The sequence below is a fragment of the Tympanuchus pallidicinctus genome, unplaced genomic scaffold, assembly GCF_026119805.1.
Source record: "Tympanuchus pallidicinctus isolate F22 unplaced genomic scaffold, pur_lepc_1.0 scaffold9, whole genome shotgun sequence".
Lineage (NCBI taxonomy): Eukaryota > Metazoa > Chordata > Aves > Galliformes > Phasianidae > Tympanuchus > Tympanuchus pallidicinctus.
The window spans coordinates 15,945,417-15,958,926 of NW_026294813.1; the positions used below are offsets into that span (position 1 = coordinate 15,945,417).

The 13,510-nt window shown below is 43.9% G+C and overlaps 2 protein-coding genes across 5 annotated transcripts in view; one reads left to right on the forward strand and one right to left on the reverse strand.

Annotated features, from left to right (window-relative positions):
• DNAI1 (dynein axonemal intermediate chain 1) overlaps positions 1-792 on the reverse strand; it is a 134,921-nt gene extending 134,129 nt beyond the window's left edge. For both annotated transcript variants that reach the window (XM_052670112.1, XM_052670111.1), the window contains exon 1: positions 597-792. In XM_052670112.1, the coding sequence (XP_052526072.1) occupies positions 597-629 (33 nt within the window). In that variant the 5' untranslated portion in view covers positions 630-792. The remainder of the gene's footprint in view (positions 1-596) is intronic.
• A 74-nt stretch (positions 793-866) lies between these two features.
• Positions 867-13,510, forward strand: part of FAM219A (family with sequence similarity 219 member A) — a 97,442-nt gene continuing 84,798 nt past the window's right edge. The window contains exon 1 of one of the 3 annotated variants that reach the window (XM_052670115.1): positions 867-1,105. In XM_052670115.1, coding sequence (XP_052526075.1) covers positions 1,046-1,105 — 60 coding nt within the window. In that variant the 5' untranslated portion in view covers positions 867-1,045. The remainder of the gene's footprint in view (positions 1,106-13,510) is intronic. The other 2 variants (XM_052670114.1, XM_052670116.1) reach the window with 2 other exon arrangements.

Consider the following 13,510-nt stretch of genomic DNA (forward strand, 5'->3'; position numbering starts at 1 on the left):
ATAAGAAGGTGGCAGGGGACCACGTCAAAGGCTTTGCACAAGTCCAGGTAGACCACATCAGTTGCCTTTGTCCACTGATGCCATTACCTCATCACTGAAAGCCACTAGATAGGCCAGCCATGACCTTCCCTTAGGGATGCTGTGATGGCTGTCTCAGATCACCTCCTTGAATGAAGAGATTGGCAATACACAGAAATACCAGTGAAAGTGCAGGTGTCAGAGAGATGATGAAGGGCCCATCCTCTAAGAGAGACCTGGGCCTGTAGAAGAGAAGGCTGAGGGGGGATCTGTTCATAAATATCTAAAGTGTGAGTGTCCAGAGGACGGGGCTGGGCTCGTTTTGCCCAGTGACAGGACAGGGACAACGGGCACACACAGGAAGTTCCCTAGGAACAGTGAGGGTGACATGGCACAGGAACGGGCTGCCCTGGCTGTGGAGTCTCCATCTCTGGAGACAGTCAAGCCCACCTGCATGCCTTCTACAGCACCCCAGTGTAGGGAACCTGCGGTAGCGGTCAGCAGTGATGTCACCGCTGCGCCATCCCACGCGAGGCCGCGCCGCCGCGCTACGAATCCCCCCGTGGACAGGCCCTTACCTGCCGCTGCCTGTCGCCCGCCTTGGCCGGCATAGCTCTGCGCACGGCTGCGCCTCGCGACCACCACGCGCCTCTAACCGCCGCCGGCTGACCGGAAGTTGATAGCGGCAGCCATGGCAACGCGCCGGAAGCGGCCGCGGGACCGTTTCCAACCTTTCCCCGCTCCTGGAGACGCGGAGCGGTTACGTTCCGGAGGGCGGGGTCGGGCCCGGATGCTCTCGTCCCGGAGCCACGCCTCTTCGAATATGCAAAGACGAGGGCGGGGCGTCGGAGCCGGACCCGGAAGCGGTGCGGCTGAGTCACCGCGGCAGCGAGCGGCGGCGGCGATGAGGCAGCAGCCGCGCAGGGCGGCGGCGGCGGTAGTATCGGCAGCGGCAGCATCCTGAGGAGCCGAGCAGCCCGGCAGCGCGAGGAGCCCCGCGACCTTCCCGCCCGCCCCCGCCGCCACCATGATGGAGGAGATAGACCGGTTCCAGGTGCCCGCCGTGCGCGCCGAGATGCAGCCGCTGGTGAGGGGCGGGCGGGGCCGCGCCGTGCCCGGGAGCCGCCGCCGCTTCGCCTCAATGCGAGGGGGTGGGAAACGGCAGCGGAGGGAGGTGGGGGGGGGCCGGCAGTGCCGGGGGGGCCGTTATGTAACGGCCGTACCTCAGCGGCCGGCCGGGCGAGTGCTGCTGTGTCACGGCGGGGGGTGAAGGAACGGCGGGGAGGAGCGCTCCGTCGGGAGAGCTGCGCTCGCGTAAAGTTGTGCATCTCAAAATAAAGCCTGTGCGGGTGTGAGTTGGTTTTATTTTTATTTTATTTTTCCTCACGCCGAGGGATGCCTTTGTGCTGGGTGCTTTTGGTTTTTTTTCGTTTTCTTTTTTTTGTTGTTTTTTTTTTTTTCTCTTTCATTCCGGGATGTTCTGCGCTTTGATTGTGCTCAGGCGGTGAGTGAGCGGCGGAGACATTGGCACAATAGGTGCCTGCGCCTCGGGGAAACGCCGCTCCGCGCCTGGAGGGCTCGCTGTGCTGTGTGCTGTCCTGTGCTTTCCACCCACACCCTCCCGCACCGCCGGGATGCTGATTCCCTTTGGCACCTGGATGAGCCAATTCCATCCTTGTGGTGCGGGATGGGATGTTTGGAGAGCTGAAAGAGCCTTCAGGAGATACGTGTGCACGTCCTCCTGATAGCAGGTGGGGTGGGTCACTAGCAGGTCGGAATTAGCGTTTAGGATGCTTTCTGAGGCTGCTGAAACATCGGAGTGCTGGCAGCTTGGTGTTGGTGTATCTTGGTCTCTTGTTGCAGCTAAGCACCGAGAACAAAGCAAGTGCCTTGTGAACAGAAGGACCCTTCCTGTGAAGGTCTACAAACTTCTGACTGCTAAGAAAAATGCATTCCTTGTAGTGGGACTTGACACGTTTTGAATGTATTTTTAGTTTTGTTTCTTTTTTTGTGCTTATTGTTTGGTTCTTTAGCTGTAGCTTTCATGGCAGGGAAGAAAACTGTGCAAAGTGGGCTTGCTGCATGCCCTACTTTGTCCAGTAGAAGCAGAAGATATGGCAAGGCTGCTCCTTATTATTCCTGTTGCTGTGACAGTGAGAAGCTTTGGTAAATCTGCTGGCAGGCCAAAACAAAAACAACAAAAACAAACAAACAAACAAAACCAAACAACCTACAAGCAGAGAAACAAACAAATGAGAAAAACACCTCTTAAACATTTTCTAAAACATTTGCAATTTTCTGCATCCAGCAAAAAACAGGAGAAGGTAGGATGGCATATCATGCATCAGTGATGGTAAGTTTAACTACGTTTCCTTCCCTTCTTCGGCAATCAACAATTTGGAAAATGCCACAAAGAGATTTTACATATTTTTAGAAATTACTCTAACGCCACATTCAAACAGGTTTTCTTCCTGTTCTTCAGAATTTCAGTTGACTTCTAATTAATGGTGCTTATAGTGAAAACTGATGTATGTAATGGTCAGCTGCAGTGAGTGGGTGCTGTGAGATTCTTCCATGTGCCTGGAAATGCTGGCAATAGCCTCAGACATGTGACATACAAAGCATTTTCTGCTTCATAGCTCCTGGGTGGTACTTTGCAAGCAAGGATTGTTTCTTGTGAGAAACAGGAAGTTTGGAATTTGGCTGTAGTTTGCTATAGTAGTTTGCTTGGGCAACTGAGCTCTGCCCATGCTGCTGCTTCATTGTATGGTGGTTACTTCTTATGCCATTCCTCTTTATGCTTTAAGTACAAAGTAACCTCTGCATCTCAGTCCAATTTAAAGGATGAAGATGTCTGACAGTATTTTCTGCATCTAAAGGGTTCAAGTAGAGCTAGTTTTCCAGATCTGACCTGAAAGCCAAGTTTCTTCAGAATTAGGAAATATATACAGCTGGTAAATGCTTAGGGAAAACTGTGTTTGAATATAGTCTGAAGCCTTTCCAAGCCCATGGAATGTCCAAACCTTCCCCTGATACGTTATTGATCGGGGTGACAGTGTTGATAAATTTGGTGAAAACATTTCCACGTTTTTTACTGTTTGGTTCTTTAGCTTCTAGCATTTGCACTGGGGAAGAAACCCATCTATTCAAGCTGATGTGCACTTATCGCATATCCTACTTGTTGAGTGTATCTTTGTCAAGCAAAGGCACAGTGTCCTTCCTGGGAGATGCTCAGAAGTCTTCTGGGCAGCTGTCTTTAGGGGTCTCTGCTCAAGGTGAGGCTTGGGTCAGGTGGCCTCCAGAGGTCCTGGAGTCTCAACCTCAGTCTCTGCAGTTCCCCTGACCTTCCTTCAGTTGCAGTGATGTGAAGCTATGAAGCAGTCATTCCCTTCCCCCTTTTCAGTTTGTCTGAATAAGCATTGCTGAGTCACACAAATTGTCTTGATTCTGCTTCAGTCCTACAAATGTTTTATGGGAAGTGCTGTACTCTAATGCCAACCTGAGGAAAAGTGCAGTGCAGGTCTTAATGAGGCAGAGTTGTTGCAGATAGATGGGCAGGACGGCTGACAGACCCTGACTAAATGTTGCTAGTTCATAGGATCAGGTCATGCCCAGTGTTTCACATCTTTGCAAGACAGATTACTCTGCATATTTTGATTTTGTCATACTACGTTCCGTGAGAATAGGATGGTCTTGATTCCAGATTCCTGTCTTGGAGGATGGTAGCTCTTGGCTTCCACCTCCAAAACAGCGGTGTCTTCAAATTAATAGAAATTAATATACCTGGGGTCTTGTTTACTTCTAACACTTCAGTATCATGTCTGATTTATCATCATGATGTAAGCTCAACTGTGGAAACTCTGTTCCAATTATTTTCTCTTTCACAGAATCACCAAGGTTGCAAAAGACCTCCAAGGTGATCCACTCCAGCCATCCATCTACCACCAGTATTTTTCCACTAAACCATGTCCCTTAATACAACGTCTAAACATTTCCTGAATACAGATCTGATCTCTGTCTGGTCACAATCCTTCTGTGCTCACAAAAAAGAGCTCCCCAGTAGCTGCTGGCTAGCAAGTTATTTTCAGATCTGAACAGTTTCCAGCATGGCTGAGATGTGTAATGTGGTGAGGCCTCAAACTCAGTATTTCTGCAGCACTCACACAGTGAGGATGATGTGAAGGAAGAGCATTAAAGAGCTCTGAAATAGGAATGAGGAAGCCTGGAATTATTTGTAGGCCTGGCCTTACATGCTTTCCTTGTGATTTTATAAGCGCTTTGTGTGCTGTAGGCTAAACTCTTGCAAAATGCTTATTCTTCTTGTTAAAATGAAACGTACTGAGCAAAATGCAGTGGGATTTCTTGTTGGATTCTGCTATGTGGAGACCTTCCCAAACTGGCTGGTGTATAATAGCAAACTGATGGTACTGGATTGGACATCACTCTTGCAGTTGCTATTCTTAGCATGAAAACACAAGAAGAGTAAAAGTGCAAAAGGGCATCACTATGACTTTTCCCTAAAGTAAGCACCTGCCAAAGCACAGCAGCTTCAGAAGATTTTCTGCCAACTGCTGAGACTTTGGCTTCATTTGTAAAAATGGTACCTGAAAGACAATATTTTAATTTCCCAGTTCTCTTGAAATCTCCCAGTTCACTTGGAAAATGGAACCTCTCTTCAGACAAATTGGGCTAATGGTTCTTATATGCTGTTCTGAACTGTTATGGCCTGGTTGGTTTCCTGGGCTGGCAGCTTGAGTTCTGATTACTGACGTAACCAAAGGATTTTTATTAACCACATCCTGCAGCAACACTGTTGGCTTTCCAACCAAAATGCCAAATCTGTGCTGATCCTGGAGGTGTAAAATTTCCAGGACATTTAGAGATAGAGAAATTGTGTTTCTACATTGTATTTTTTTTTCCCCTGAAAATCCAAACCAAAAGCAGAAAAGAAAAGAATTGTCCAATTTTTTTTTTTAATTCTTAATTTTTCAAGAATGAGCTATAATTTTAGCCGACAGATATTCAGTGTTTCATGTCCTTATTAAATGTGTTCTTAGTTTTTGGTAATATTGACTATCTCCTGCCAGGGAAGTTATGCTGTGTATTAAGGTCTTTTTTTTTTTTTTTTTTTTTTTTTTCCCAGCTGGAAATAGAAAAGCAAGAGTTACTAATAAGCAAAATGAAAGGTTATACCTGTAGGGCTTAGAAATAGTATGCTAATGTAACATTAGGTCTCCAGTGCAGCTAGACAAGAAACTAATCTGTCTAGAATGAAAAGCCTTCTAAAATGAAAATGTCATTCCTATGTATATTCACTGTAACGTAGCCAGGGGCTTACACAGCTATATGTTTTGTAAATGCCTGCAGTACGTGATGCTTATAATGGCCCATTACTATGAGTCCTGAAATAGAAATATTCCAGAGGAGCTGCTTTTAGTTACGCAACCTGTTTTGATGTTCTGCAGTGTCATTTATAGCAGTAGTTTTAAAAACAATCTCCCTGAGTACTTTTGTTCCATTGTGGTTGTTCCCACGTATTGTATCAGGCCTTTTGTGCATAGGTATAGGACCAATTTCGTTCTTCCCCCAAGCCAAGGTAAAACTGGAGCAGTCATTCTAGCGCCGGCTCTCAGGAGGCTGCTATGAGGGTGACCTGTTGGGGTGCAGGAGCTCTGACTCTCTGGGCTTCTTCTTTTCCATTGCTTTGCACAAACTTTCAAATGCAGTTGTTCTGTCAGTCAGGTTGGGAGATCCTTTTCTGAGTGAAGTGTTAAAAGAGAGGTGCTTTGAACTTAACTGAGAATTAAACTTGCACAATCTCTTGGGATTCTTCCATACCTCCCAGGAGCTCATTATCTGTAGCTTGATTTTAATATCTACTGTGACACCATCTTCTGGTGCAGAAATTGCTGTATATTCTCTCAGCCAGTAGTAATGTCAGGTCAGTAAGGAATCAGTCAAGATGAGCACAATTCCAGGGCAAGAGAGGAAATGCCTTTACTTCTGCTGCTTTCATCCAAAGAAAGCTCTCAGCTCACCACGGGGCTGTAGAGCACGTGTGTCCTTGCTGGATCCGTGTTGTCCTTGCTGTCAAACTGAAGACTGAACTTGAGAAGAAGACATGAGGGGACCTCATCAGTGCCTTTGCTGTGGGTAGGAGTGAAGTGGGGAGCTGGCTGAAGGCACAGCTGGGAGTCAGTCACAGTGGTGTGCCTGTTTTCTTCCAGACATTTTAAGACCTTGGCTGGAGCAATTGTCTTTCTGCTTCTATGCAGATCAATTTCCTGTCACTTTCCACAGTCACTCTGTCAAAATGTGTCTACACTTTCCCCTCGTGTTGCACACACCATGCATCTTCTGTGAAGCTTTGCATCATTTTGGTTATAAGGTCCCAGCAGAATTATTCTGTACCTGTCACTGAAATTGACGTCTTAGTAGATGCAGCCACTCGCAACTAGTAAATCAATCAGTTCCAGCTCTAACCCTGTGTAGACTTCCTGACCATTATTCTTTCTGAGATTTAAATTGTAATCTTATTTGGTGAATGGTGCCCCTTTTTGAGCATACAATAAAAAGCAACCATTTTCTTCTCAGCTTTGACCCTGGAGACAGTGAGCTGCAGTAAATGAAATTGTAGGTGGAAATTTTCTTCAGTTTTGAAGAGCAGAAACTTCTGGGGAATCTGCTTGGCTTTGGGAAATATCCACCATCAATTCACAGGATTGCAAATCTCATTGCTTCTTTGGGAAGAAATGCTCTCTTAAGTACATTTGGCATATTCTGGTATGTCTTCATTGCTTTTACTAAATGAGTGGCAAAGACCTCTTAGTTGTGGACTAAGATAAGTTTGTCATTTTCAGTAGTAAAGCTGAGGGTCAGAAGCACTGGAGAAGACCACTGACACTCTTAAAGACATGTTAGAGAAATGCAGTTTCTTCATCCTACTGTGCAAGACCTTATTTGCTGTCCCAAAGGGAAAATGGAGAGCATTTTTTCTTATGTATTAAAGCTGTTCAGTAGTACTGGCTAGCTGTCTAGTGAAGATGTATCTTCTGCCTGCAAGCAGATTATTTTGCTAGAGCATTTTAAAGTTCTTCCCTGAGCTTAGTAATTTCCACTGCGTATCTGCATCTTTATTGCAGAGGTTGTCAAGCTATCTGTCTGGAGTTGGTGGACAAAACACCTAACAAAGCTGTAAGGTAGGTCAAGTCCTCAGACAATAGCTGCCACGTAACTGGTGTTGAAAACAGCACTATGTGCCTGCTGCACCACAGCCTTTAGATTTGGTGTGCTGCAGGGAAGAACATTGTTCTAGACTTTCTCATCATTTATCTGGAAATCACCTTGCTTGCACACCTCTCTGAGGTTCTTACAGAAAAGGATGTTTTATCTTTTCTGTCTTGCTTTTGTTTTTTGGTGTTCAGACCATCAGACAGGAATCCTTTCTGCATGAGCATGATACAATGTCTTGTCTCATGCTTGTCTGACACTGTTTCTCTTGGTATCTTTTCAGTATCCTTCTTGATAAGATTAATTAATACAAGCAGCTGACCTTTTGGGTCTGTAGTGTTCAGTCTAATAAATCCTACAGACAGTCTCTTTTCCTAAGAATCCAGCACAGCAGTGGTGTTCTAATGGTCATCATTTCTCTCTGTCTTATGCATTTTACTGATTACATGGGAATGTAGGTTGGTGATTTAGTATACTTGTATTCTAATAAATTAATGATTTACTATGTCTTGTCTGAGGTTTTGTTTGGCTGCAGCCCTCGGTGTAAGCAAATCTCTGTCTTGGTGTCAAAGACAAGACCTTTCTGTGTTTTGAGCCAAGCTAGTTCCAGGAACACAGCTTCTTGGAGCATCTCAGAGCGTGCAGGTTTGATTTCTGTTAAAGGAGGAGATTAGGGGATTCATATCCACTCCTGTGTAGTCTACAATCTCTCCTGAATTGCTAGCTGAGTTCTTGACAGATAGGGTTATTGCTGTCTTGCTCTGATATGGTGTGAGAAGATCTTTGAGGTCTTAAAATTGCTCCCGAAGTCTACAGAAGCTGGACATCCAAGGAACTGTCTGAACAGACTGACCTGAGAAAAAGAAGAGCAGTCTGCATTGCACAGAATGCTTTAATTGAGAAAAAAAAAGTAGAAATGTTCCTTCATTGCTTGCAGAGCTTTTGCCTTGCCGGATCATGTGACTGATGCTTCTAAAAACAATGCACTCTTGTGTGAGAAAACATGATTTTCTTGTCATCCACATGCATGTGATGCAAATAGAAGAAACACTGTCTTTAATGGCTGAAGCATTTTCTCCAGCTGAGCACCACAAACACAGGGCTTCTGCAGATGTCACTGTTGGCTGGGGCAGAGAGAGGGGCCCATGGTGATCACACTGGTGGAGTGCAGGTTCACCCCTAGTGAAATGGCTTGTTTGTAATAGGGGTCTTGGGTGTGGAGCAACGCATAGTGTTCCTGTGACAATATCTTGAGACAATCTGTGCAATAGGGGAATTAGGTGTACTCTAATCTTGAGATCTTGTGATTTAAGCTGAGATTAACAAAAGTCTATCAAGAGTGGAAGTGAAGAAGTTTTTATATGGCTGCACGAGTGACAAATGTGTAACAAATATTTAACAGGATCCAACTGGTACAGAAGCAGCAGGAAAAGCTTATTTTAAGTTTAGGATTCCTGACTTCTAGACAGTCTTGAGCGGAATTGTGAAATAATACAGGGAAAGATTTAACCTTTGCTCCTTCTCCCCACCAACCTCTTTCAGGTTGGTAGTCTGTCTAGATCTCTGGAATCTTCCTTCCTCTTTATATAAGGAAATAACTTTGAATAGCCATCCCAACAATTGCTGCTAGAATGGCATCTTTGCAGCTTTAAAGATGGAAGTCACCGATCCTGTGTGAAAAAACTGCACTTCACATAGGGTTGCTTATACCTGATAAACCTTGGAGAAACTGCTAGCTAATGTGATCCACTTTCCGTAAATCTGTTTGTCAGAAGTAGAGTTTAGATACAGTTTTTGTTACTACCCTAAAATTGAGGGGATTGTATACGACATGGGAAGTACAACACTTCCTGAAAATATGTTATGACATTTGCACTAACATTTATCTGCCAGAAGTTGCTACTTTGGGTTGTTGATGCAGAGCCTGAGGGTATCATCTAGTATTCTTTAAAGCACTAATGATTTCTCTGTTGCTCCAGTGGGGTAAAAAGATACACTACTCCTTATTGACTATTCCAGCAGAGCCTAACTATTCAGTGGATATGCTTTAGCCAACGTGCCACAAAAGTTTCTTCATGATACAAGAATATCTTGTAGCTCCTGAAAAAAAATAGGGCAAAGTCATTGTGAAAACAACTGAGATGATCCATGCTGTGCATGTAAGAATTATTATAAAGAGATTATCTGGTTATGGGAGAATGCTTCATTTGGATTATTTCACCACATGTAATTTATAATCCATGCCTTCACAAAAAAAAGTTTCCTTGTGCTGCAGTGGCATGTGTTAGATGAGCTATTACTAGCAGTAAGGTTCTGTATTTGCAACATTGAATTTTTTTAAGATTAAGCTCTGAATTTGAGGAAAAAGTTATTCAGGTAGGAATCGAGCCAGCAAAAAAAAAAAAAAAAAGTGTGTCCCAATAGGTTTACTGGTAGAACACTTAAGGAATCTGCAGATGCTTTTGTTTTGATTTGCAGAGGTGTGAAGTTTGCTGCTTGCCTTGTGGCTGTAGGCCGTACTTGCTTTGACAGTGTAGTATGTATGTGTACATATATGTCACATATGTGTTTATGTACTTAAACACTGCTCAGTAACTAGGACTGCTAGTTGATCAGTCTAGGTGTAAGAATGAGGGTGTATGTGCTGGTGTTGCCGAGAGACCAGGTCTGTTTTCAACTCTGCTCTGTAAACTAGGAGTCTGTGATAGATGTAGATTTGAACAGTACCAAAGATTTGCCTTCTTTGTCCACAAAATTAATACTTAGGGCAGTATTTAGTACAATGTTCCTGTATGGCAGGGCTGACTGGAGGGGCTAGTGGCTAATACCACAGCAAAAGCATGCCTGGAGAGACTCAAAATGCTTATGCTGACATGAGAGATATGAGTTTGATGGTGATTTACTTTACTTACATTTCTGTGGCTCTGTGATTCCGTATGAGAAAAAAGTATTGGTTTTTTGGGTTTTTTTTGGTAGGCCATGGCAGTTTGACAATGGCTGTGATGCTAAGTGACGATGGATGATTTTGCTGTGATGGAGAGGGAAACCCATGTTAAGCCTTTTTTTTTTTTTTTTTTTTTTTTTTTCCTTGGAAGCTTCTCAGCTTCCCAATCTGCACCTGGCTATGAATTTATTCTTGACTGCACTAAGTCCTGTTATCTCAAGCAACCGCTCTTAATCATTTTGAGGGTCAAACACTTCACTTTGATTTCTGTGTTGTCTTTTGTGAAACAGTACAGAATGATAGGATATGCTGTGAGTTTTTAATAGGTTCATAGGAACACAGTATCAAGATCTGATGCGCTTCCTTGATGCTTCTTTCAGGGCCGGTTGCTTTGTGATGCTGGGTTTGTTGGGTTTTTTTGTGGGTTTTTTTTTTTTTTTCATTTGTTTGTTTTGGGGGGGATGGGAGATTTTCAAATGACCAATGAAGTCGAGTTTGTTTTATTAATAAGTAATGGGAGAAACAAGATGCTTCTTACTGCAAGTATTCTCCATTGGCATGGGGGCTGGCAGACACCAAGGAAGAACCTGCTGGGAGACTCTGCATAAATTAGAAACTCATTAACACCACAGAGAATTAATAGCAGTCCACAGCAATAGTGATAAGGTCTTCATACCTGACTCATGGGAGGGCTGGAAGTCATGGGCAAGACAGGCCCAGTACATAACACTCCATGCATGGCCTTGTGAAGTGCGTTAGACCTTCGCTAAGATTTTATTTCTTTGTTATTGCAAAATTGTTACTCGGTTTAGCAAGCTGGAGGTGGTTGCTCTTCTTATCCAAAATTGTACTTCTTTGTCTTTTCCCAATTTTCCATGTAAGTTTTACTGACCCTGAGATGATATCTCATGTGCCAAGACTGCTGTCTGAGCTAGTTTTGTTTTAGGTCAACTGGTGCAAGCAGTGAGCACATATAGTGCTCTAAATCAGACCAAACTGATGAGTTTTCAGTCTTGAAGAAAGGTGCGTCATCCACATCCTCTGTTCATTTGTCCCCATCTGGAAGAAAGGATTGTGCTGTGGTCACTTTGAGTGCTGGAACATGGCAAGGTGCACAGCTTCCTCTGGCAGAGCAAGAGGCACCTCACAGTTATAGCTAATATAGTGTAAAAAGCACCTGTGATTCAGATTCAGATTAGACCTGCTCTCTGTGTGCTGACAGTTCAAATTAGAGACTTTTCTTGAAGGTTAGAGCAACCAGATGGATGTCTTCTGAAGCCTCAAAAGATACTTTTGTGTTACAAAAATTTCACACGTGACTAGGAATGTGAAATCTTGGAGGAATTTTTGCTGCTGTGTTTTAACCACTTATTAAAGGTTCTGACTGAATTTGTCCTGATTTTACCTGCTAGTGTTTACAGGTGTCTTGGTAATTCATCTACAGCTGTATAGAAAAAGGCTAATAAACCACTAGGGTTTATTAAAAATTGTTTTACTGCTTGCTGAAGTATAGTAAGTGGTTCTGTAAATCTGGCCTTCCTTCAATTCTAGCAGAACACCTGGAAAACTACCAACCATGTCCAGGGGATGTTTCAACCTAATTAATGTCTTCTGGCTTGGGTTGCTGCTCTGAACCCTTGCCTGGGTTTTTATCAAGAAGGAACAAAACCTTTCTTTAGAGCAGAGAGGTGTGCTGAGCAATAAGTGTTCATCAGAAACTCTAAATGGAAAGAAAGGTGTCAATCTGGATGTAAGGACTGGTCACTGAGATCTTATCGTGAATGACACAGAGAATGACAGCTTCGTCAGCTGTTACCCTGTGGTGTGCCTTTAGCACAACAAGTCTTGATATTACTTTACTCTGCAGTTGGTGGGCAATATTCAGAGCACCTGAAAGGCAGCCTGGTTTCCATTTGCGCAAAGGTAGTGGGCTCTCAATAGAGCCAGTGTGTCCTCTACCATATAGAAGACCTACACCAATCTCTATACATCTCAAATTCAAAAGAACAAAACCTAGACAGTTGAAGTGGCTGCAGGTTTGAGGAGGTCATACTTCTGTGTCATGTGTTGGGAAGCAGTTTGTTACTGAGATGTGTGCCTTTCTTGTACTTCTTGTGACTTGTGCTCTGGAAAGCTTCAAGTGAGTATCAGGGAGACCATCAGGTTGACTGATGCCTCAGGGACAGAGCAGCTGTTGGAAAAATCCCCTGATAGATCAAGGAGGACCCTACAAGCATACAAGTACAGTGAGTATGGGCAGGGGAATACTGTGAGTGTAGGTGGGGTGCTGAAGGGATGTGCGAGGATATGTGGATCGGTAGTATGTTAAATACAAGTGTTCAGGTCCTGTTTTCAGCCTTGAAAATGGGCTTTGAAAAGTGATGCACTGTCAGGATTGTACTGATGCACCTTTTTCTTCTGGAACACTCTAGTGTAAGTAAATCAATCACTCCAGCTGTCATTTCAGTGTACTTTCTTAAAGGAGCAAAATAGTGTTACCATAGATAGTTATTTCTGATAATGTCAGTTGGAGGATTTTTGAAAACATGGTCTTGTAGATTTGAGATCTGAGTGGGGAATGCTGATTAAATTCACTGTACTTTCTCCTACAGAAATAGAGCAAAGGAAGTGTCAGTGAAGGTCTGTTCAACAGGAGTTCCGTAGAAATGATAGATCAAAGCTGAGTTTCTTATGTTGTGGTTTAACCCTGGTAGGCAGCTCAGCACCACACACATACTTGCTCAATGCCTCCTGGTGGGATGGGACAGAAAACCAGAAAGGTAAAAGCATGGGTTGAGATAAAAGACAGCTTACTAGGTAAAGCAGAAGATGTGCTTGTGGAAGCGAAATAAAATAAGGAATTAATTTGCTACTTCCTGTAGACAGGCAGACATTCAGCCACTCTTAGGAAAGCAGGGCTCCTGATACATAGCACTGCCTTCACATAGTGAAGTAAAGTATGGAACATACTTTTGCCAGTTTGGATCAGCTATTCTGGCTCTATCCCCTCCCAGCTCCTTGTGCACCCCCAGCCTCCTTGCAGGCAGGGTATTGTGAGAAGCAGCATAGTCCTTTACTCTTGGTGAACATTACGCAACAGCAACCAAAACCAGGACATGACATCACCGTCAAAGATCCAAAACACAGCATCATACAAAGAAAATCAACTCTATCCCAAAATCAGAACAGTTTGGAAACTGAGCAGTGCAGCTCTTTTCAGATTGCTATGATCATGTAAGTGCTGCTGTCTTACTGTCTTGCTTTGTCATAGATGTAGTTTCAGAGATTATGTAGTTGGCAGGCAGAGTCGATATGTAA